Below are 21,936 nucleotides of genomic sequence, written 5' to 3'. Positions count from 1 at the left end.
CGAATTCTTGCTGATCTGACACCAGCCTTTATGTTGAACCCTGTACTTAAATCTGAATTTGCTTTAAGTATTCAAGCTGCAGCTTGGTATAAAGGCTTGATGAGGTAATTATTTTGGTTGGCAAGCCTAACGCTTCAAGATGTTCCAGAGTGAATAGTGATGGAGTCTGTCAAGTGTTTTCTTGAAATCTCTGAAGTTTATAAGTGAATTTTGCCATTCGGTGCTTTCTTCAGTGATTAGTCTTACAGTGAAAATCTGGTCAACACATGAGCTTTCAGGTCAAATTATTCACTCCCTTCCTCTTCCAGATTTTCATGGATATTTTTCTTTCATGTTTTTTACTAAAATGAGTTTCTTGAGTTCACTAAACAAAAGTTTACTGAACTCGATGTAAAGTTTACATAAAATGACAGAGAAAACCATCTCTGAAAAAATTACCAGCAAACTGCGTGAAAGCTTGCCATGGAAAATGTTGCCAGCCTCCGTTCCATGTTATTGGGAGTGCCTGTCATTGAGGCTGCAGAGGCTGGGTATGGCTGCCAAATGTTGTTTCCAGCAAAGACTAACAAACCCCTCGACGAATTTTAGGTTAAATTACTTGTAAATGCTTGTCATCCGCATGTGTTTTCAGCTGGGGTGGTTAAACAAAGGCTTTGCAGAGATAAGTGTGCTCTGCTGTAGAGCAAGAGGTCTTGTTTGGATGGGCTGCGCGCCTTCCGGACGGCTCCTTTGGCATCCGCTGCTTCCCATTGGGACTTTGGAAGTGAGCGATTAGCAAGCTGCTGATGAGATCTAGTTAGATCCAAAAAAGAAAGAGAGAGGGGACCGGATTTTCCTGAGTGTTTTGCTCAGTGATAGTCTCAATGACTCTTGGCATCACTCCTCATTTTTCACTGTAGTGATGGAGAGCTTGATCTGGTACATTATTTTTATGGTGGGATTTAAAAAAACAAAAAGCAGATGAGTTGGCAAATAAAAAAGTCCTGCCATCTTTGATCTTTATTGTGCTGACGATAAAATTGGTATGAGTTTTGCCTTGTCTGAAACCTGTTTCCTATGGGCTTCATCTGGTTAAGAATACTCTGCTAAATCAGTGGTCGAGTTAGTCATTTATCACTGTCCCTTGACGTTTTCATTAAACTTTCTCTTAAGAACGAGAGAGTGGTGCTTTTACATCTGTAGAAGAAGCTGAAACCAAGGAAATGCTGTGACATCCAAGCCCAAATTTTCAAATTGCAATGCTGTGTATTAAATTTAAAATCACTGTGTTGTACACAATCATTAATTTCTATTAAGTTCCTTGCGGCATGTTTGCATTCAAAGCATGACCTTGATAGGGGTTAATTCATATTCTGCAAAGCACTTGGGCTCTCCAGTCCCACCAGCCAGCTCCAGCAGTAAGGGGTGGTGGGATCGTGCTCCAGCCCTTGGCCCGCAGCCCCAGTGGCTGTGCCTCCATCTCCAAACCTGCAGGGCTTTCTCTGTGTTAATACCGGCAAAGCTCAAAGCATTGGAGCAATTTATGAAATAATAATAAGGTCACAAGGACAGTGTAGAAAAAAAATGATTTCTTGTCCTGGGACTGTTACATGAATTATGTTTGTATTATTTCATATTTTTATCAACTCTGTCAATACGGATTCTTTTTCCTAGCGCTGAATTATTTTCACTGTCTTCCCTTTCCCTGGCAAATGCCACGAGCTTTTCTTTGGCATTCTTCTTTATCTTTTTTTTTTTTTCCCCCCACAAAAGATGAAAGAAAAGCAGAAGGCTTTGATAGATTTATTGCCTGTAAATCTATGAAAGGTGCTACTAAAAATCTCAGGCTGAATGGCTGAGGTACTGGTGAGGATCCAGTTAAGAGCCAGGGCTGATGTGGTCAGTAAAGGTCTCTGCCTGTTTGATGGCTTTCCTAAAGCCCCAGCTCTTGGGATGCTGGGTTTTCTTGAGAACTTTTCCTCTGACATGCAGGAAAATGTAATTTCTGTGTTTCTTGTTTGAAGAGATAAGTTTGACAACATGACTAGAGCAGAGCGTGTGCTGAAAGTTGTGGAAATAAAGCAGCAAATGAAAGAACTGCGGTTTTACTCATAAAAAGGTATTTATTTTTAAGCCAATTTCGGGATTTTTTGACATTTGGATTTCCCAATAATGAAATGTTTAAAAGTATCTTTGCAACTGTTAAACAGTTCTACTAAGCTACTTCATAACATTGCACTGCCCTTGAGTATTTGCTCTGTATGATTTGAAACGTCTGTACTTTGTATTTTTTGTTCCCCTTTTCCTTTCCTTTGACTCTCCCAGGTATGCTGTGCAGTTTGGTGAGCTCTTTAATGAATATAAAACGTGCTTTCCTCCCTGCATTTTTCTTTTGACTTTTTTTTTTTTTTACAAGGCACAGTTTTAAGAATTGAATTATTAGACATCTGGATTTATTAAAGTCCACAGTGTTGGGTGTGGGGAGTATTTTTTTTTAAGAGCACTTCATTTTCACCTCTGCATAGCAGAGTTGTCTTTGAAATGGACCCGAGGAGCAGAGTACGCACCCTTCTGCTGCCAAGGCCAAATCATGCGCCTGTGTTTAAATAAGCCACCATGAAACTCCCATTTTCCATTTTCACTGGGTTTTTTTGATAATTGGTTTATTGATAAACATACGGGGGGGGCTGTTTATGTAGCATAGGACTTTTCAAGGTGCTTTCCAAATGTTCTTGAAACAAGCCATCATCATGGCATCACCAGTTTTACAGAGGGATAAACTGGGGCACGTGAAGGTCGGTGGGGTTGGTGGAGGCCAGGCAGGCATCCATGGCAGACTAGCTGGAGGTGGGAGTCCTGGCTCACAGCTCATTTTGGAGGTGTGCTATGGGGGGCTTGCACTTGCTGTAGAAGATCCTGAGACCTGGACAAGGTGTATGTTCCCCCTGGGAGCAAAGCTCCTCTTCCTACCCTGCTGCGCCAGTGCAGCATGCTCCTCTGGATATCCCTGGTTCTCCATCATGATGAGTGTTTTGGTCTGATTTGGGACCATCAGTGGCGTAAATAAGGGCCAGTGCCCCCAGTGTCAGCATACGTACACTGGGGTGAAGCCGCTCTGCGTGGCATCGCAGTGGAGCATTGCTTCTTTAAGGAACCTTCATTGGATCTACATGTTGAAACGTTCACTGGGTGCATCTTTCGTGCTGCGTCCTCTCGGTGGTTGTGGTGGTGAGCCTTGTGTTGCTGGCTTTGCCCAGGAAGTGTCTTGCACCCGGCTTTACCCTGCTGCCAATTCTTTCACTTCTTAGAGACAGGGGTTTGGGCTGGTGCATTAAGACCTCTGAGGACTGGTTTCGTCGCAGGTACCGGTACCTCTGCTCCCCTTCAGGGCAGCAGATTTGAAGCATTACCCCTTTAATTGTGTAAACTAAGAGAGGCCTAACCTTACCCACCCACATCACAGAGGTCTGAGGAAAATTAATGCCCTAATATTAGTTAATTGCTTTGAAGATAGATATTGAAAATAAAGTTCTAAGCATCTTGGTAAATATTGTTTCCTTTATTACAGCAATGTGTCTCATTTTATGGAAGTCATCTGCAGTAGTATTTAGTCTGCGGTGATAAAGCAAACCCAGCAATGCTCTTTACAAACCCCTGCCAGCGCAGGGCTGGTTTGCACTGATGGCTCTTCAAAGCCGGAGGATGCTCACCGGCACGCACAGCTACACGAGTGTGCCCAGGCAGCCCTTGCCTGTGCGCTGCAAATAACCGAGCCCGTTTCCGTGCCTGCTGGCTTGGAACCACAGCCTGCAAACCACAGCACCTACAGATGTCACGTACATCCCTTGGCGGGATGAAGGAGGTCACTCCGCTCTCACGGGCTGCGGTCGCTGCAGAGCCCTCCCAAAGCGATGAGGAGCCGACCCAGATCGGTGGCAGCACTGGTTTCTCTGCTCTCGAGTCAGTAGCAGTGCAGCTCTGCCATCAACCCCCGTGCTGTTCCTCCGCCGCCCTCGCAGATTCCCGGCTGTGGGCTACAGCATGTGGAGATTTGATCGGTGGCCAAAATAAACCAACAGAGGGAATTGAATAAAGACCGGGTGTTGGCACATGCACAGACATACCGGCAGGGAGCTGTCGCTGGAACAGGATTTCCACGGGCAGCCAGCTCATTGGTGTTTGCCACCAGCCGAGCCCTGGCACAGCAGGCATTTTGCATGCCTACAGGAGTTACCTTCCACATCCAAACATCCCGCGTCTGCTCAGCTTAGCAGCAGCTTTTCCAGTATGTCCCACAGGCCTTTGAATTTGATATCCAAACAGGATATTAGCAAAGTAAGTAGTTATTATTAGCCAAGTACCTTGCACCTGGACTGCAAGGTGGTGGGACACCATGGGGCTGTTAGTTCTGGAGGAAGCGTGGTGGCTTAGGCGCTTGCAGGAGCCTGTGTGGCTGAGACGATGTGCTACACGAGTTGGGGCTTGCCAGGACCTGAAGGCTTCATGATCAGTAGATGAACTGCCCTCGTCCAGCTGAGAAGTGACAAAAACGTGTTGGTTTACACCTAGTCTAGGTTCATCTCGAATAGTACGTTTCTTGTCTTTGGACAAGACATGGTCTTGGTTGTTGTCCTGGATGTTGTTGTCTTTGGATGAAGAGCTGCATGTCCTAGCTGCCCCCAAGATGCGTAATCTTTCTCTGTGTTAGTATTACATATTTTGAATGTCTGTCCTTGCTTTGCTTCAGAGTAATTTCTTGGTCAGTCTGCTTTTGAAGCACCTGAATTAAGGTTTGCTGTACAATTAAAATTAAGTGCAAATTGGTGTTTGCTTCAACAGAGCTGTCCTCATATGTTGCTGCCGTGCACACCAGTCGGTTACTATTAACTCATAAAAAGTAAGAGGATGGTAGATCACCTGAATGTTATTGCACACTCAGCTGTCAGTTCATTCCCCAAAAGCATGCAGAGTGGCTTAGTGTGAGGATTATTTTCCATTGTTTATATTTTTATTGTTTTCCTTCCCTATATCTGCTTGCATTAATCTTGTATGTCCTATCAATAAAGCACAGTTCATGAGCTTCTTATCTCTCTTGTCTACATCATATTGCTGTGTGCTGATGCTTGAGTTATGTGTCTAAGGACATTTTAATCATATTTCCACTTGCACATGAAAGCCATTGCTTCATCCTGCATATTTCCCATGATTCTGAAGTCATCCCAAAAATATTTTACTATTTTTCTCCTTAGAGTTGCAAGCACTGTTTCTAGCAGTCTCATTTTTCTTTCCCCCCACCATGATATGCAGACCCCAGAATGTATTTTTTTGCTGCATGAACAATTCAGATTGGAAAGATTCAAAAGTATGTGATGAAGATCAAGGCTATGGATCCTAGGAAACCAGTGCAGGGCAGTCTGACTGCATCTGCATCTTGTTTTCCTATCTCAGAGCGTGCTGGGAAAGCCATGCTGCTGGACTTGCCCTTTCTGAATCAGAGCACTTCTGAAACATTTTTTGCGTAAAAACTCTGGTGGATAGACTTTGCAAGTGGCAGCCTTATGATCAGTCCATAACCAAAACTGAAGGAGAGTTTCCAGTTCCTTTTTCCAGATCTAGTTGAAGAAGAAAACCTTGTCTCAAAATTTCCAGTTGTCCCCTTCATTTCATGATCAGGGCAAACTCAGGGCTACTTGGGGATCCTTAAATGTGAACTGGTAGAATCTGTAATGTGTGTGGGGTTGAATGTAGGGTAAAACCTGGATTCCCAGTGTCTCTAATTTTGAGAACTGGTCTCAAAGGCTTTCAGGTTGTCACATCATCATTGATTTTGGCATGATTGTTATACTCATCCCTTTAAATAATTTGAGTTGGAGACTTTTTTTTTTGTCATTTGACACTAAAAATGGTCATGAATTCAAAGTTGGATGTAGTGGCTGTTTAAGCAGAGGTGGGGAAAGAACCCGTGATCGTATGATAAATCGGTGACGTGGACACGCACAGTTGATTTCAGAAAGGAAATAAAAATGTGTCAAATTCCCTAGCTATGTTTAGTGGACAAAGAATACCAACTGAGTGCTGAATAAAGATGAATTTGTCTGAGGAAGAAACTTACAGATATATTAAATGAAAAAGTTTCAGTGGTTTGCTGTGCTCTGGAAATACCAAGAATAACAATTTCCACATGCAAAAAAAAGAAGCTCACCTCTGTTGTCAAAATTCCTCTTCATTGAATGTGGTCTTTCAGTTCTCATACTGAAGGCTTTGCCCACTGCAGCTGTGTTCATGGTGACCTGTGTATTTTGGAATATTGCCATTACCGTACCATACGCTTCCACTGCAGGAGATGGGGAGAAGGGAGGTTGCTTCCACCTCTGCCAGGGTAAGAAGCAACTTTCTTACTCAGCAAACCATTTTGAGCGTCCACTAAATCCATTGCTGGTCACCTAGAAACATGATTAACATGAGGAATTTGGGCCAGAAGAACTGTCTTCATTACGCAAACCTCATGTCAGAAAAGATGACCCACGTGCAACGTGTCTTTCAAGTGTTGTGTCTGTGTAACTTATATATATATAATGGTGCAAGAGAAAATGATATCGTTTCCCATTTAAATTAACAGTTTAGCTCTGCCTATGAATAGTCTGTAGTTAGTATATTTTTGTCCCTAAGTGCACTAAAACTTAGTATAAAAGACCACAGCAATGAGAGAAATTGCATCGATGTACTTAATACAGTATTTTCTTGCTGATGGGTTGGTGCTCTGTGCGTTGTGTTCAGGAGCTGTCAGATGACTGTATGGTGGCATCCTCAGCACTGTGCAGTGGCTTAGCCCTCACACAAAAACAGGGGCTTTTAGGAGAAGAGTCAGATCCTATTACCTGTTAACTCTTGAGGTGAAACAAATGCACAGATAAACAGGGGACAGGCATTGTACCTCATTTTTTGCATGTTGTCTGTTGGCTCCACCTAGCATCCACCAAGAGGGGGTATATGTGGACGTGGCCCTGCAGGTATCTCTCTGCACAGCCAAGTCCAACACGTATTCAAACTCTTAGCAGCAAGCCAAGAATTACTTTCTTGATTACATATTTCTGGGCAAATGAGCTCAAAGTAAGTGACAGTTCTCCAGCAGTGTACTCTCTGGGAAGTCTGGTGCATGCAAATGCCTACTTTAATTTCACATTGTGTGTCTGTGTATGTATATATATATATATATGTGTGTGTGTGTGTATATATATATATGAACTCTATTTAATTTCTTAATGAAGCTCATAGATCACGCTTGGCCTGCTGTAGCAGACCCTGTGGCTAGGGTCAATGGTAGTGTGTTCTCTGCTCATGGCTGGAGGCCATGAATCTACAAATGATTTAAATTGCAGAGTCTGCCTTTTCACTAGAATAGAATTAAAATAATTAATTACAAATTTATTTTCTTTTCAAACTAGAAATTTAGTCTATTTTTGTTTGTTTTCCTCATGACGTGCCGCTGAGATGATGAAAACTAGCTTGTAATTCCTGTAGGTCTTGCAGTGTTGCGCATTGCAAGCAACATTTCATGGCGTGCTTTTATGCTACAAAATAGTAGTTCTTGTTGAATCTCTGTCTTTTCCAAATATTACGATCTTCATAATTCTCTAACTTTTATAATTTCCTATGGTTCATATCATTGTTAATATTAAGAAATATGAACCGAGGAGCATTTTGTTGTGCTTATCCACAGAGAATGCGATTGGAATAATTAGAGCTTTACTTAGTTTAGTAGCTGTAACCACCTTCAGCAAGGACTTCCAAGCTAAACCATGGGGTTGGTTTGTTGCAGATGTAAGATGGTGCTAGCAGTAAAAGGACTGGGCATCTCTCTGTTGTAGCCCTGGGAAAGATGCTGAGGAATGGGTCCCAGGGACACTGAGAGCAGGTAGCTGTCATGAACACAGCCGGTGAAAAATGAAGTGGAGGTCTGTGTGCAAGTGAGAGGAAGGAAGAAATGACGTCATGAACGGGCGGCTGTTTGGGGACCGTACCTGGGTGATGGAAATGGAGTTTATTTGACTGTTGGGAAAATGGAGTATGATGAAGAGTTTACTTTATATTGGTTTATTATTTGGGGGTTCTTTTTTGTCTGGGGTTTTGATTTTAATCAATTTCCAAGATTTATATTCAATTTCTATGTCCTTCATGGCGTATATTGCTCCTTAGTCAGCTTATCAGTTATGTAATGCTGACCCACTGAAGCTGTGTCTGGAAGTTTCCAAATACCATTTGGTTTCTTTCAGTCTGCTTAAAAGAGAAAAGGCTAAATAAAATCAGCAGATGAGGTGCAGCTGGCAAGGCAGTTAGCATGGCCTTCTGTTACGGCTACCTGCTGATGATCATTATATGTCCCCGATTTCAGTTGCTTCTGATATGTTCCAACTGCATTTAGCTTTTTCTAGGGCAGTCACTTCCCCAAAATGATTTAAAAATACTTTTTTTTTTTTTCTTTTAAATTTCAGCCAAGTTGGCTCAGCCATTTCCAAGACCAAGGCTATGGGGGGAAAAATGCTCTATGGTTTGTTCCCCACCCTAGTTTTGGTGCTTGAGTATTGGGGAAGGGCTGGTGAAGCAGTGCCGTGGGGCGGCCAAGGTACCGCTGGGGATGCGACTCTGTCCCTGCAAGGGCACCCGTGGGAAGAGGTGAGCCCATGGGGAATGGCATCGTGCTTTACTCAAAGCAGAGGATGGATAAGATGCGGTTGTGTCAAAGTCATGCCAAAGACCACACTGAAGCAGAAGGATAAAATAGCAAGCATCTGTTTCTTCTGTCTGTTCAGTGCGCTGAAGAAGGGTCTGCTGTACAAATGATCATATCCCTTTAGGGTTTTTGGTGTTTGTGGATCTGTGTGTGAATGTCTAGGTGAAAAAGTGAAGGAGATTAATAATGCAGAGGTTCAAGTCTGAAGATCATGCATAAATGAAAACTATGTTTGACCTTTAACCACTATGAGAATAAATGTGCAGCCTTTTCTGTCTGGAAAAAGTAATAGAGGGCATCATTTTCAAAAAATGAATGAGATATTTTAAGAAGAAAACTGTGTATCTGGATATCATAAAATTCAGAATGTACAAATGGATACTCCGTAGGAATCAAAACAAAAATTATTAAACCTCTTTAAAGTAACTTTTTAAAAGGCTTTTTCAGTTAAACTGGTAGCTGTGTAATGAGCTCATGCACCTGAACACAGTCAGTTTGTATTATAGCTGGGTGGGGAAGAGGGTGTCCATCAGCTCTGTAAAACCTGAATTATTTGAAACGGGTTCAGCCAGCCAATCTGTAGGGCATGGGGTCATAAAAGTATGCTAGCGACATAGTCTAATGTCTGTTGTAAATTTTTTTCATTGTCTGTAACGACTTTACCATATATATATATATATGTATATAGGTTAACCTTTACTGGTCAGAGCTGATTTATTGTTGTAGGTGTCTATATCAAAGGTCTGGATGGTGAAATACATGCTATTAACAAGCCATTTCTATTTAGTAAGCGAAGTGGAATTTTTGAAGAACATAAAGGTTACTTTTAGAAAGGACTGTCATCTGGCTGGCATCCAGGGTTTCCAGTCAGTGAAATTTTTAGGTGAATATTTGGCTTTAAATACATGACAAAAACCCATTGAAGCACATGCTGAAGGCAGAGAGTTATTCCTTTGCTAAAGGTGGGAGCTGGGTACCTTGGTCCCACGTAGGTCACAGCTGTCTGTACCTGAGCTCAAGTGTTTGCAGGTGAGAACATCTCGCCTGCTAGGGATACCCCAAATGATGGAGCAAACCTGGCTTGGGAGCGGGGCGGGGGGGATGTACGGGGCTGTAGGTCACGTCCTGTGCTGGGGTTTTCGACAGCTCAGGAGATCAGCGTAGTCTTGTACCATATATGCCTTAAAAGGTAGGTGGTTTTTATCCTGCTGTGCTCAGTGCCATCCTTAGCAGGGTGGGAGGGAGCATAGTAAATGCTTGGAGTGATGGGATACTGCCCTAAAGCCAGTAAATAAAAGCGTGTGTTTCTAAAACATCTTCTTCTTTACTTTCATTAAGCGTGGGCTTTCATGGTGAGGGTGGAGTGGCTAATCTGATATTCATCTGTGCAAGCAGTTGAAAGGAAATTCTAATTACTTAACCTTTAGTGTGGGCTCCACACACTCCAGTTTACCCAAAACTCATCGCTTGGGGGTAAAATCCTGACCCTTACAAAGTCAGTAAGAGTTCTGCCAGAGCTGCCTGCATTTCCCCGCTGAAGCATGGCAACGTGTGGCGGCAGGGCAATTTTGTTCACCTGTGTCCTATAGTCCTGGGAGCTTCATTGTAGCCCCTACATGTTCTCTGTTTTCAGCTTTATGCCCTACCAACTGCAGATTTTACTCATTTTATTTATTTATTATTTATTTTATTCAATCACATACCCTAGTGCCCTCCTAGAAGCCTTTGGGGCTGATGATTTAGTTGTTCAAAGTTGAAGGACGGTGATGGTTTTAGCTGCTTTTTGATATTAGGGCAGCATTCCCTGGGACAGAGCCCAAGGCTTTGGCGTTTGTGGAAAGTGACTTACAGAGCAAACAGCAAGCACCCAGCTCCACAGAAAGGGGTGTTATTCTCCCATCAACCAGTCACCCCACCCTTGTAAGGTCAGGTGTTTCACCAGTTTGAATTGCAGACCATCCTTATTCCTGGACGTATGGTTTGCATAAGCTTTTGCGTACATAACTGGCTCCCAAGCGCAAGGTGGTGATTGCTCCATAGACCACAGGCGCCTCGTCCCGCTCTCCTCGATCCCGTTTCCAGCTGCTGCCACTGTGCCCACCTGTGAAATGCAAAAGGTACAGTTGGTAACTGTGATGGGAATGCCCTGTGCTCAGTCTGAATACCGAGTGTCTGCTCCGCTATGTATTATTCATGGGGTTTGTACAAGCTGATGATTTTCCAAAGCAGAAGGAGGAAATTTGGCAAACAATTCCTTCGCCTGTAAAAAGCATACTAATCTTTACAAATATTGAAGCAAATGGAGGAGTTGTTTTTTAAGATATTCGAAATATTCTTGCCAAGTGTATTGTATAGTATTTGGTGCAACTGCTCAGAAATTGTAAGCACATTGGTGTTTTTGAAATGATGGATCCAGCCCTTGAAGGCATTCAACGAATGGTGTCTGTGCCAAAGGAATGGTGGCACACAGAGAAAGCAGCAGAAAAAATGTTCTTTTGGGTCAAGCATTTTGTACTACTTTACTATAGCTGCAGTACCCAGTACAGGAGCCTGTTTGGATAGTAGGTCTTAAAAAATGGAGGATTATGTGCTTGCATGGGGTTATTCATTTGCAACTGAAATAGTCAGTCTCTCAAGAAGTCCCAAACAGTATCGTTAGAAGAAACTCACAGCTCATAAAGAAGAGACTTGAGCGTATACCTATCCGATGACTCTGAATTACCTGCTGGTGTTTTGTTTATCAAGTACTGGAGGAGACTGCACTGGGTTAGGAGAGATGCCATGTCAGCGCTGTTGGGCTTTTGGGCCGTGCCTACATCACGGTTGCTGAAGGGGAAGTTGTCTTGTCATGGCTGGGCATTTCGGGGGGCTGACAGTAATGAATGAAGGAAATAACAAGCTCTGGGAAAGCATATTAAGCTGTGAATCACCGAATCCTCTTGTGCTGCTATCAGCTGACAGGCCTTTTTCCATAAAATAAAACCTGTTAACACATTCTTTGTCATTTTCCGTGACATAAAAGGCTTAGACCTTCTTCAAACTCTCGGTCTAGTAAGGGATTGTGCCTGGTTTTAGCCAAATCTGTTTTTGCATGAGTTAGTACTCCTGCACATTCCCAGAGTCCATGTTTATACCAGTGCACAGCCTTTCCCCCTTGAGTATGTGTCTGCCATCTTGAGTACTTGCCAGTAGCTGGAAGAGGCATCTTGCAGCTAGACTGGGTACCATCAAATCCGCATTACTCCAAGCTTCCTCGCTAGCCGGCACTGTCAACACGTTCATCATGCTCTTTTCTTTCTGCAAATTCCCCGTGATCTATCGGCTTCTTGCTTGTATCGAGATACTGATGGCTGCATGTATTATATTTATTTGCATGTAGCAGAGAAGGAAGATGATACCGGGATATTTTAATTTTATTTTCTGTATCTGGATGCCTCCTGTCAAAGAGTGCAATAGAAGTCCTTTCTTCTCTGAATCACTAGTTCCAGGGCAGCATAGCCTAGATCAGGGTAATCTCGAGCTGATGGGTACTTGGTGTGAAATAAATGCGCTGTGTCAGCTCAAACATCTCTGCCAAAAAAATCACAACTCGCACTGAAACTTTTATGGTCACTGTGACAATGGAATAGCGTGGCTGAGCACAGTGTGCTGTTGAGCAATTTTCCTGTTGTGAAGTCGATAAAATGCCCCTTTGTGGTCAACAGGGAGAGAAGTGGTGAAAATCACAGGTAGGTGAAGGCATGTGGTGCACATCAGTCCCCTTGCTAGGGAAAGGGAGGGGGATACAGCCATTGCATCAGCCGCAGCTCGTCGTGCCATCAGCACCCGTGTTGTCTGTCCTGCCCGTAGATGCACGCAAGTAAGCAGCATCTGCTGCTTATTGCCTGGCAGCAGTACCACAAAGACCACTTTGGAAAAATGGGAGAGACTTTGGAATAAGCATGAGGAGACGGATCTCCATTTCTTCTCTTGCTTGTGGACCAGCTTGCTTCATGCTCACTGTTTTTGTATTTTTTTCTTGGTGGTGGTTTTGAGGATTTTGAAATTTTGCAATTGATCTTGGCAGGACCAAGATTTTGTTTTCTCTATAACCTAATAAAAATAAATGTAAAGCTGTAGGTGGTGATTTGGAAGCTTCGTTTCTATGTTTAGCGGGATCTAATCTTCTGATTCTTCTTTGTTTTGTAATACATAGCCCAAACAATGAAATCCATCCTGTGTTCCACTTGGTTGTGCACCACTTAACTGCTTGGTACTGGCAGAATATATCCTAATTTAGTTGAATTGTTGTTACTTCTATGCCATTTTAAGCAGCAGTGATTGCCACTCATTATCATTAGGCTAAAACGATTGCCTTAGAAGTATCCTAATAAGGAGGACGTCCTAATTAAGCAGAATGTGTTGTGCTAAGAAACTCCTTACAAGAAAAGATGTCACAGTTGCATGTTGTAATATGATTCGATTATCTCGTCTTCCTGTAACATCTGCTCTAATATCTCACAGAGGTACTCTCTGCTTTGGATGATGATCATCCGTTCTGGCTTTTGATGAAATCAAATCCAACTCAGCTGGGATACTGCCCTGAAAACTATCACACGTCTTTGGAAAAAACTGGTCTGCAGATATGCAGTTACTAAAATTTCCAATTGCAAGGAGCCAGAGACAAAACTGCTCAGACAAAACCTCCAGACTTGGCCAGATGAAACAAAAAAAGTTGCCCTTGCATAGCTCAGAGGATCGTTCTTCACAGTGGTTCTGGAAGTGAAGTTCCTGCTGGTGAGAACCCAAAATCTGCAGAGTTTGTACAACTTCTGTTTGTCATTTATCAGTGGTTGCTGCTGTTGATCATTTTTTGGCAGATTTTGTTAGGTTCTCAGTTTTTTCATTTTTAAGCATTATTCATTTGCTCTTCTACTGATTTTTCCAGGAGAGAAAGGGTGATCTCTTGTGGTTAAACTGCATAACTAGAGGCCTTATGCTCTTTTCCTGGTTTTCTCTGACATTTCTTATTTCACCTTGAATTAGTTACAAAGCTCTCTAGTGCTTTACTTTCACCTCATCTATAAACTGGACATAAATATTACCTTACCTGCTTAACGCCAGTGTCTTGAGGCTAAGTATAAAGCTGGTAATGCTTATTAATGTCTTTGGGTAGTAGGTGTTAAAGGCACACAAAGTAGTGTCCCTTTAGTCTCTTGCATTTGATTTGTGTGCCTGTTCCACCCTTCCTCATTTGGGCTGCTCTGTCTACTCTAAGACTCTGATTCTGGAAACTTTATCTCACCACCTAGCTTTCCCAAGCACTTTCCATTTTGTCCATGCAAAGCCACTCCCTGTTATTTAACTGGGCTGGAATGTGTGGAAAGAAGACACTTAGCACTCCTTGCCTTGAATGTTTTCCAGGTCTTTCGTTAACTGAAAGCACTGGCTGATATGATTAGCCTTAAGGTTTTCCCCATAGTCTCATTTCTGTAAGGAGAAGTCAAGATATTTTCCATCTGCCTTGCCGGTCAGGTTGACAGGCTGAGCTAAGGAGTCACAGTGCAGGTTGCTTCGAACAACAGAGGCCATAGGGTTTCTTCACGAGTTTCAGCTTCTATGTGGTGGCTTTTGTCACTTTGTATTCACCAGCTCCTCCGCATTGGTGTCAGGATGCTGAGCTCATGGTCCTGGTGTTCCCATGCTGTGCTTCAAGATCTGGTGTGTACCTGGATGGTGCATCATCCTCACATACTCATGGTTGCCACAATTACCAAATGTGGTGGGGTCGGTCAGGAGAGGTTTTTCTGCATATTAGAATACCAACCATGTGGGGTTTGCACCTAGTGAAGTGTATTGCTATTGCAAAGGCAGCTGGCAATACTTTTGGCCCTTTTATTTCTTTCCTGTAGGCCTTTATGCTGTGGATCTCAAGGATGCTGTCTGGTGCTGGGAAATATTTCAGTACATGAGCTTGTGGAAGAAAAGGGAATGTCTTGATTGGATGTTTTGTGAGCTCTTGAAAGTCACATAGTTCTTTATGAGAGCAGGAGATTGGACTCAAAGACCTTCTAGTCCCATGTTCCTGTGTGTAAAAAAAAAAAAAAAAAAAGGTTATGATGATTGAGTGGATTTCCTACTCCTAAACGTAGTCCTCCTATGTAAGGTCGGCATTTACTTGAGCAATGTGCAGCACTGCATTTTGGGGACTGTTCAGGCTTAACTACCATTTTCAGGCTCATTTTGTAGAAGAATTTGCCCAATACCTATCCTGCACACTTAATTTCTGTAAACTCTTAGTAGGATCCAGCTATTCCTCGCAGTAGGAGTAAAAGCTGTTTTCCAGATATGTATGTTTGCTTAAGATGTAATAGATAAAGAGGGAGGTCAAAGATACTTTGAATTATTTTCTCTTGAAAGTAGGAGCCCTTAATTAAAGAAAAATTACTAGAGCAGCAAAACCGTCATGCTTCTATCCAGACTCTAAATTAATATACAGAGAGGAATCTGGCACTCTTTCCAAAGGAACAAATGGTAGTACGGAAATGTGCAAAAAATGTTTTATAGTATTTACAGTGCTTATATTTTTAGTCAAAACAAACACATTTGTGTTGGGTTTCTTCTAGATGCCTCAGCACAGATAATTTGAATTACATTGTCCAGTGGGCATTTTTATTAATTTAGTGCCATTCAAATTTGTTTTAGTTTAGACCATGGGATTTGAATACTAAGAGAGAGGGAGGAGGCAAACAATTCGAAACGTGAGTGACATTAAGTATTGCAGACCCGTGAATGTAGGCAGTGCAGACGTCTCCTTGCTTGCCTTGGTCTGTCACTTCGTGTGTGTGTGTGTGTGTATGTGTGTATATATATAAATAAAACCGAATTCAGTAATACTTGAGATATCATTTGGTCTTGGTAAATTTGCTGTATGCTCAAGCAATAGCTTGATTAAATGTCTTCATATTCCTTGAAATACAGATAAAAGCTGCTAATATAGGAGGTGTATGGTACTGAAGTATGTTTACAATAGATGAGCAGGGGAAGGTTGGAGCAGTAACTTGAGACCTGCAGTAACTGGAACTGCAAGTTTAAGTTCTGTATCTCTCTCGTTCTCTTTTTTCTGAGATGGGTGTGCTGTTGAAAATGCTGCTTTAAGTGGCAAAGCTGGTTTGGGACCAAACTATGCAATCTTTGAGGATGCAACACAGCCTTGCCCAGAACTTTACTGCCCATTCCAATAAAAAGACTTGTTGTTTTATTGCTTTCCACATTGTGTAGTCATTCATGGTGGTATACAAAAGATTGCTTGTCTTACTTTTTGCTGTTTTGCCCTTTGATCTGCTTTTGCACAATGCAAATAGCTGTGTGTGCCAATAGCAATACATGGTCCATGGAAAGCCAGCAGCCTCCTATGCCTGAGAGAAAGTGAAGTCCAACTGCCGGTCCTGGAGTATGGGCACTGTAGGTGCCAGCACTTCAGCAATCATCAAATGTTTTGCAACAGCTGGTATATAAATAAGTGCAGATATCTGTCTAAGTAGAGGAACAGTGGAGGGAGCTACGATTTGTTAATGATTCCTCTGTATTTTGGTGAGATTTGGGCTACAAACCCCATATTTCTCCTGCCCTGAAAGCCAAAGAGGTCACACAGCCGCTGCTGCATCTGGTGTTGGAGTTGCTGTCGGCCATCAGGTCCTTCAGGCTGTTTTGCTGGGGAGGCACTGAGTAGCAGGGACAAGCTCTGCTGGGGCTGCTGCTGGGCTCTGAGTTTGGGTTGGTTTTGTGGGATGCATGCACACTTCTTCTGTCATGGTAAAAGGACAGCACGGGCAGCTCCATGGCAAGCTCTGAAATGAGTATGCAGGAATGTATGCATATTTGTGCCAAAATCTGCCTTGCAATGGAGGGTTGTGCATCAACCAAGCCCAAGAGGTGGGAGTGTGTGTGGGGAAACTGGAATGGAGTTACCAGGTACCCCTGGCTTCAGATGAGTTTGCATGAAGGTTTAAAATAACTGCTGCTTTTATAAGTTTGGGCATCTTCAGTCTGCACTTTGTCATTTTGTGCAATACTTCTTTGGTTTGGGATTTTTAAGTCCTTGGGGATTGAGCTCTGGCTTGTGTTTAAGCTGAGCCCAGAGGGCAGGAAAAATGTGGAGTGTATTAATTGTACATCGGGTTTTCCCTATGATGTTGTTTTTTCTCTAGGGATTTGGGAGGCAGAGCATTAGGAGCTTGTCACTGTGGGGTGGTTGGTTTTTTTTTGGCATCCTGCTGATTTTAAAATGTATTCTCTGCATTTCTCTTCAGTCTTTCACCTACAGGCTGCAGGGTACACAGAGGCCAAGGGCAAAGTGAATAAAGTGATTTTGGGTGTGGCCCATTCGGATTATGTCTCCTTGCAGACAAGTCCTAGACAGATCCCTGCCCCAGGGAGGGTACAGACAACGGGAAGCACCAAAAGAAGTGACAAAATCCAAATACACTTGAGCACTTTGGTTGTCTTGCCTTGCTCCAGTGGTTCACAGCAGTCATAGATGCAACGTACGGCTGCTGTACGTTGCTGGGTGGCATAGAGCAGCCGCGGGCGTACCGAGTGAGTCTGCCCCATATTCATCGGGCAACAACTGACTGCTTAATTTCCACTCTAGTGAATCAGAGGGAAGAAGAGGGATAAAATAATGGGCAAAGAAGCGCACACGGTTGAGTAACCGTGCAGAAAGGAAGGACATTGAACAGTGCCGGTCGAAAGAAAGGACAGATACTGCTGTTCCTTTCTGAAGATACTGCACAGAAATCGTTGGTATAGAATGGCAGATAGCATCGGCAGCGACAGCCAGAAAAGCAAGTGAAAAAAAGTCCAATTTTTCAGACCATTGGAAACTTGAGGTCCTCATCTGTTCATCAAGTTCAACACAGTACGGGTGAATACAAGACTGAAAAAGCAAGCAGATAATACCAATCGGCAGAGAATTAAAATAAGGAAGCTGAACTGTAGCCAAACCAGTGAAAGCTGGTGGTGGCTATTTAAATGTTTCTAATTATGGAAAAAGATATTTATAATCACAAAGTTTTTACTTTTTTTCCCCTCCCTTGATTTGGCATGCTCTCTTTCTTGCTGGGGGGCAATTCCCTGCCATAGTCTTTCATTGGCGAGTTTGATCTTTACGTGAAACACATAAAAAGAGAGTGGGTTTTTCTTCTAGAAAGCATTTTATTCACTTTTCTTTAATAATTTTGGGGGAAAACAGTTTTAGCTAGAAAATTGGCAGAGTTACATACCCGAGCCATAGAATTCCCTTTCTCCATGCTGGCAAAACCCAGATCTGATCCAGCAAAATTATGAGAGTTATAGACAATCTTCCATCACCCCACTGGTCACCCACTGTGGTCAATTATAGTTTTGAAGCTGGCATATAAGTATCAGATGTTTGGCTATTGCAAGCCTTTACTAGTCTCCAACCCAGCTAAAACCCTTTGGCGTGACATATCCTATAATTCGCTAAGTTTTTAAACAATGGCGCATTTTGCATTTCATTTGCACTTTTCATCCAAGAACCTAAGAATACGCTCCCTTTGCTGAAGAGCAGAGTAATTAATCATCAGGGCTGTTTGTAAGGAAAAGGCGCGGCTGTGGGAACATAGTTGTAGACAAAGTAGTGAATAAAATGTCTATATCTCACTGCTTTAATCACTTGGAGAAATCTCCTGTACATATTATGATTTTAAGCCATTTGAATCTTATTTGTAAAGGTATCTTAAAACAGTATTTTTTTCCACATTTAAGGTGTGTTTTCACTGAAAAATATTTTTCTTGTTGGATATTAATGTTTTAAAAGATGCCATAAAGCTATTCCTCCTCTACTTCTTGTTTTCAGAAATCTCTTTGAGTATTAGATCAGTTACACATCTGTTTTCTGCAGGGAAGACTCTTCCAATTTTGCCTTAATTTCTATCCCTTAAAATCATAAAGAATAATCTAAATAAATGAGAAAGATTTCCAAGAGAGAATACTTACTAAAATATGCGGGCAAGTCTGCATTTTAAATCCAGGTGTTGTACTTCTCGAGATCTGCACATCCCCAGAATATAAATGTTGATCAGTGCGCCAAATGTTTATGCGAGTCAGACACTGAGCGATGGCAGGAGAATTTGGAGAGCTTGTTTGATAAGCTGCTGTCCCTTTTTTTCCCTTACCTCTCTGCTTTTAATTCTTTCCTCTCTGTTGCTGTGTCAGATGTCCTGCTCTTTCTCTCCAGGGTGCTTCCTCATGAGTCGTGTTCCTCGCCTCGTGACTTTCCACACGTGCGTATGGTTTTACTGTGGTTGTTACAACCCCAGGACCAGAGCCAGGGCTGGGATTACGGCTGCTCCTGCTCCTCTATCTCCAGCATTCAACCAGGCTATTAGGGAATTTGTTTTGGTGTTGCTGTTGAGTGCAGAGGGTGATCCTGGTTTAGGTTGCTGTCTTACAGCCATGGTGGATGAGACCTTCGGTCCCGGTATTCCCAATGTACACCCCCACTTTTTGTTTTGAATGGCCTCACTGAACCTGCGTCGCCTGTCTTCTCCCAGGGTGGGATGTTTTTAGGTCTGTGGTGCAAATACAACTTCTAGACTAAACTGTTTGCAGGGAGGAGGCAGATGTGAGGAGGGAATCCAAGGCAGTTTGGTGGAGCTAAGAAGGTGGCTGAGAAACGCCCCGTCTCAGGCATGTTACCTGGTCTTGCAGTGCTCCAAAGCGATGATGTCTGTGGGGCTATTTCATAACTGAAGTAAACAGGGGTTAAGGTAGACGTTCTGCCCAGGACATCCAATGTTGTACCTATTGGCACAATTATTGATCAGTAGAGTTAGACGCCATATATTTACTGAGCTGGGAAACATAAGTAAGTTCTTCCACCTGAAGAAAAACACTAAATATGTACCTTATAAGGAAGGAATAGTAAAAGCTAATGGAAAAAATACATTTCCTACTCTGGCTTCATTTCAAAGGTAATTGTTGCACATCACACAATCTGAGATAAGATGAAATTTAATCATCATAAAGAGGTACAATTCCACTGCCTCCAGCGGGTCTCCGCCTGTGTGTGTCCCAGCGGGACTGGGAGGGTGATGCTGTGGAGAGTATGGCCATAGCTGGCTGTTTACAGACCACAGGAAGGAAGGAGAGCTTGCTTTCCAAGCTGGACTTCCATGCATCTGTTACCCAAAGATGGTAATGCAGCCGTTTGCTCTTGTAAATAAGGTCTGTTTTTTAGCGTGACAGTGATTTTGATTAATAAACGTGTGCCCTCTATCTACTCCTGAGGGTTTAGATGTCATGGCAGAAAGTGACTTGTGCCTGCATGAATGTATATGTAAATTATTTTATGTCAGTAGCTTTACTTATACCCTGCCCCACAAAAATTCACAGCTGTAAGGGCTTCTGCATAAGGGGCTTTTGAAGCCCAAGCAGTTCGGTTGCCAGGAGTTGTATTTACAAAAGAAATTCAGGAAGCCCATCAATGACACTGCGAGCATCTTGATGCTGTCCGTTATTTTGGCAATTGTTGGTGGAATTCCCCTTACAGGAAAATCCTGTAAATGTATAATCTGTCTCATATAGCATTTAAAAGCCAATCTTTAAGAATTCTGTCACTGAGATACCATTTTCTAATAAATTTGTATGGGTTTGAAGTAGTTTCTAGGAGGTTCTTTGGAACCCTCTTGACCTCCTCCTTGGGCAATTCTCTAGGATTTTCTGTAAGAATTATCCCTAAGTGACATCGTAAGTGACTTGAGGATATTCAGAAGAGTTAACGAGGGCCACTTCTGAGAGCATGAGTCATCTGTGACAATGAGTTACAGATATTGATTGTCTTTGAGCTCTGCACACACAGGCTGCGTCTTGGAATGTCCCCAAAACGATGTGGTGGTGGCAGCAAAGACGTCCATACTGGCTGAAATTACATTGGACTTCTCCTTTCTTTTTATCCACTGTAGGTGTTCTCTGCCTGCCGGACAGCTTGAACCTTCACAAAGACCAGCAAAGGTCAAACAAGCCTGGGGAAGTGCAGATGTTCAGCCAGTCCGAGCTAAGGACCATTGAGCAGTCTTTGCTTGCTACGCGCGTGGGGAGCATTGCTGAACTCAGTAAGTACAAGGCTGCTGATAATGTTTGGGTTTCATTCCTCAAAGTAAAGCAAAGCCAATTGCATTGCCTGGTGGTGCAGAGGAGGGATGAGGGAGCACGTGTAATGTTGAAGGAGACGCTGGGGCAGATCTAGCCATGTTCATGCTCCGTGGCCAGTTTGGCAGCTGAAGCCATAGGAGGAGAGAAGTCTTGTGCAGTTTCAAGGCAATGCCTATGACTTGTTCGCATACAGTGCTCCCATTTTTAAAGGTGAAACATGCTTTATTTCATCTTCCCTATGTTGTGTTTGAGAGCACCTCACAGCTTGGCCAGATTTGCAAATGTCTGTCATATTGGTGTCCTGTCTCATTTCACTGGGGTCCCTGTTTTGAGAGGGGCAAGCCAAAACCTGAAGGCTGCAAGTAGAGGAAATACTGCCACAAATTTAAAGCAGAGCTAGTTCCACCTGTGTTAGAGAGGGTCCTTCACCCTGCCTTTCCTTCTCCAGTTCCAGCAGAGGAAAGAACCACAACTCAAACCTGCACCAGAGGAATTTGCACCTGGAAGATAAATTATTTGCTATTAATCAAAATACTTTTTGGGAAATGTGAGAGTCTATGATATCTGTCATAATCAGGAAGCTTTGGTTTCAGCACAAATACATTGTAGGAGGCAAATGCCATGTGAATCCTTGTGTGACATGGAGATAAAGTTACCAGAAGTGCCTTTTTAAAAACTTTTTTTATTAAGAGAGAAGCCTTCCAATCACATTTTTACGGTGTAGTTAGAAATATGAAGCTATGGGTGGGAAAACAGAAATGTTCAGACAAAAAAGGTTTTACTTCTGAAGGCTGTCAGAAATACGGTCAAGTATTTTTTTTCCTGGTGTGTGTTATGAAATTTTGGGGAGAAATTGAAAAGACTAAAACCTATGAAGATACACACAGCCCAGCTTACTGTTGTTCTTATTACTGAATTCTGGGTTGTAAAGAACTTGCATAGGGATCTCATGTTAATTTTACTGGCTTTCTCTGTAGCAATGGGAGTCTCCTCTGTAGCTTCATCATATCATCAGGGCTTAGTTTACGTGCTGTTCATGAGCTGTGTGGATGCACCATGGATGTTTGTCT

The 21,936-nt window shown here is 42.7% G+C and overlaps 1 protein-coding gene across 2 annotated transcripts in view; it reads left to right on the top strand.

The window, feature by feature from the left end:
• ABTB3 (ankyrin repeat and BTB domain containing 3) overlaps nucleotides 1–21,936 on the top strand; it is a 182,389-nt gene that overhangs the window by 85,393 nt on the left and 75,060 nt on the right. For both annotated transcript variants that reach the window (XM_072849335.1, XM_072849269.1), the window contains exon 2: nucleotides 20,677–20,826. In XM_072849335.1, the coding sequence (XP_072705436.1) occupies nucleotides 20,677–20,826 (150 nt within the window). The remainder of the gene's footprint in view (nucleotides 1–20,676; nucleotides 20,827–21,936) is intronic.

This window comes from Ciconia boyciana, chromosome 1, assembly GCF_034638445.1.
Source record: "Ciconia boyciana chromosome 1, ASM3463844v1, whole genome shotgun sequence".
NCBI lineage: Eukaryota > Metazoa > Chordata > Aves > Ciconiiformes > Ciconiidae > Ciconia > Ciconia boyciana.
This window is presented reverse-complemented; position numbering and strand designations above follow the sequence as displayed.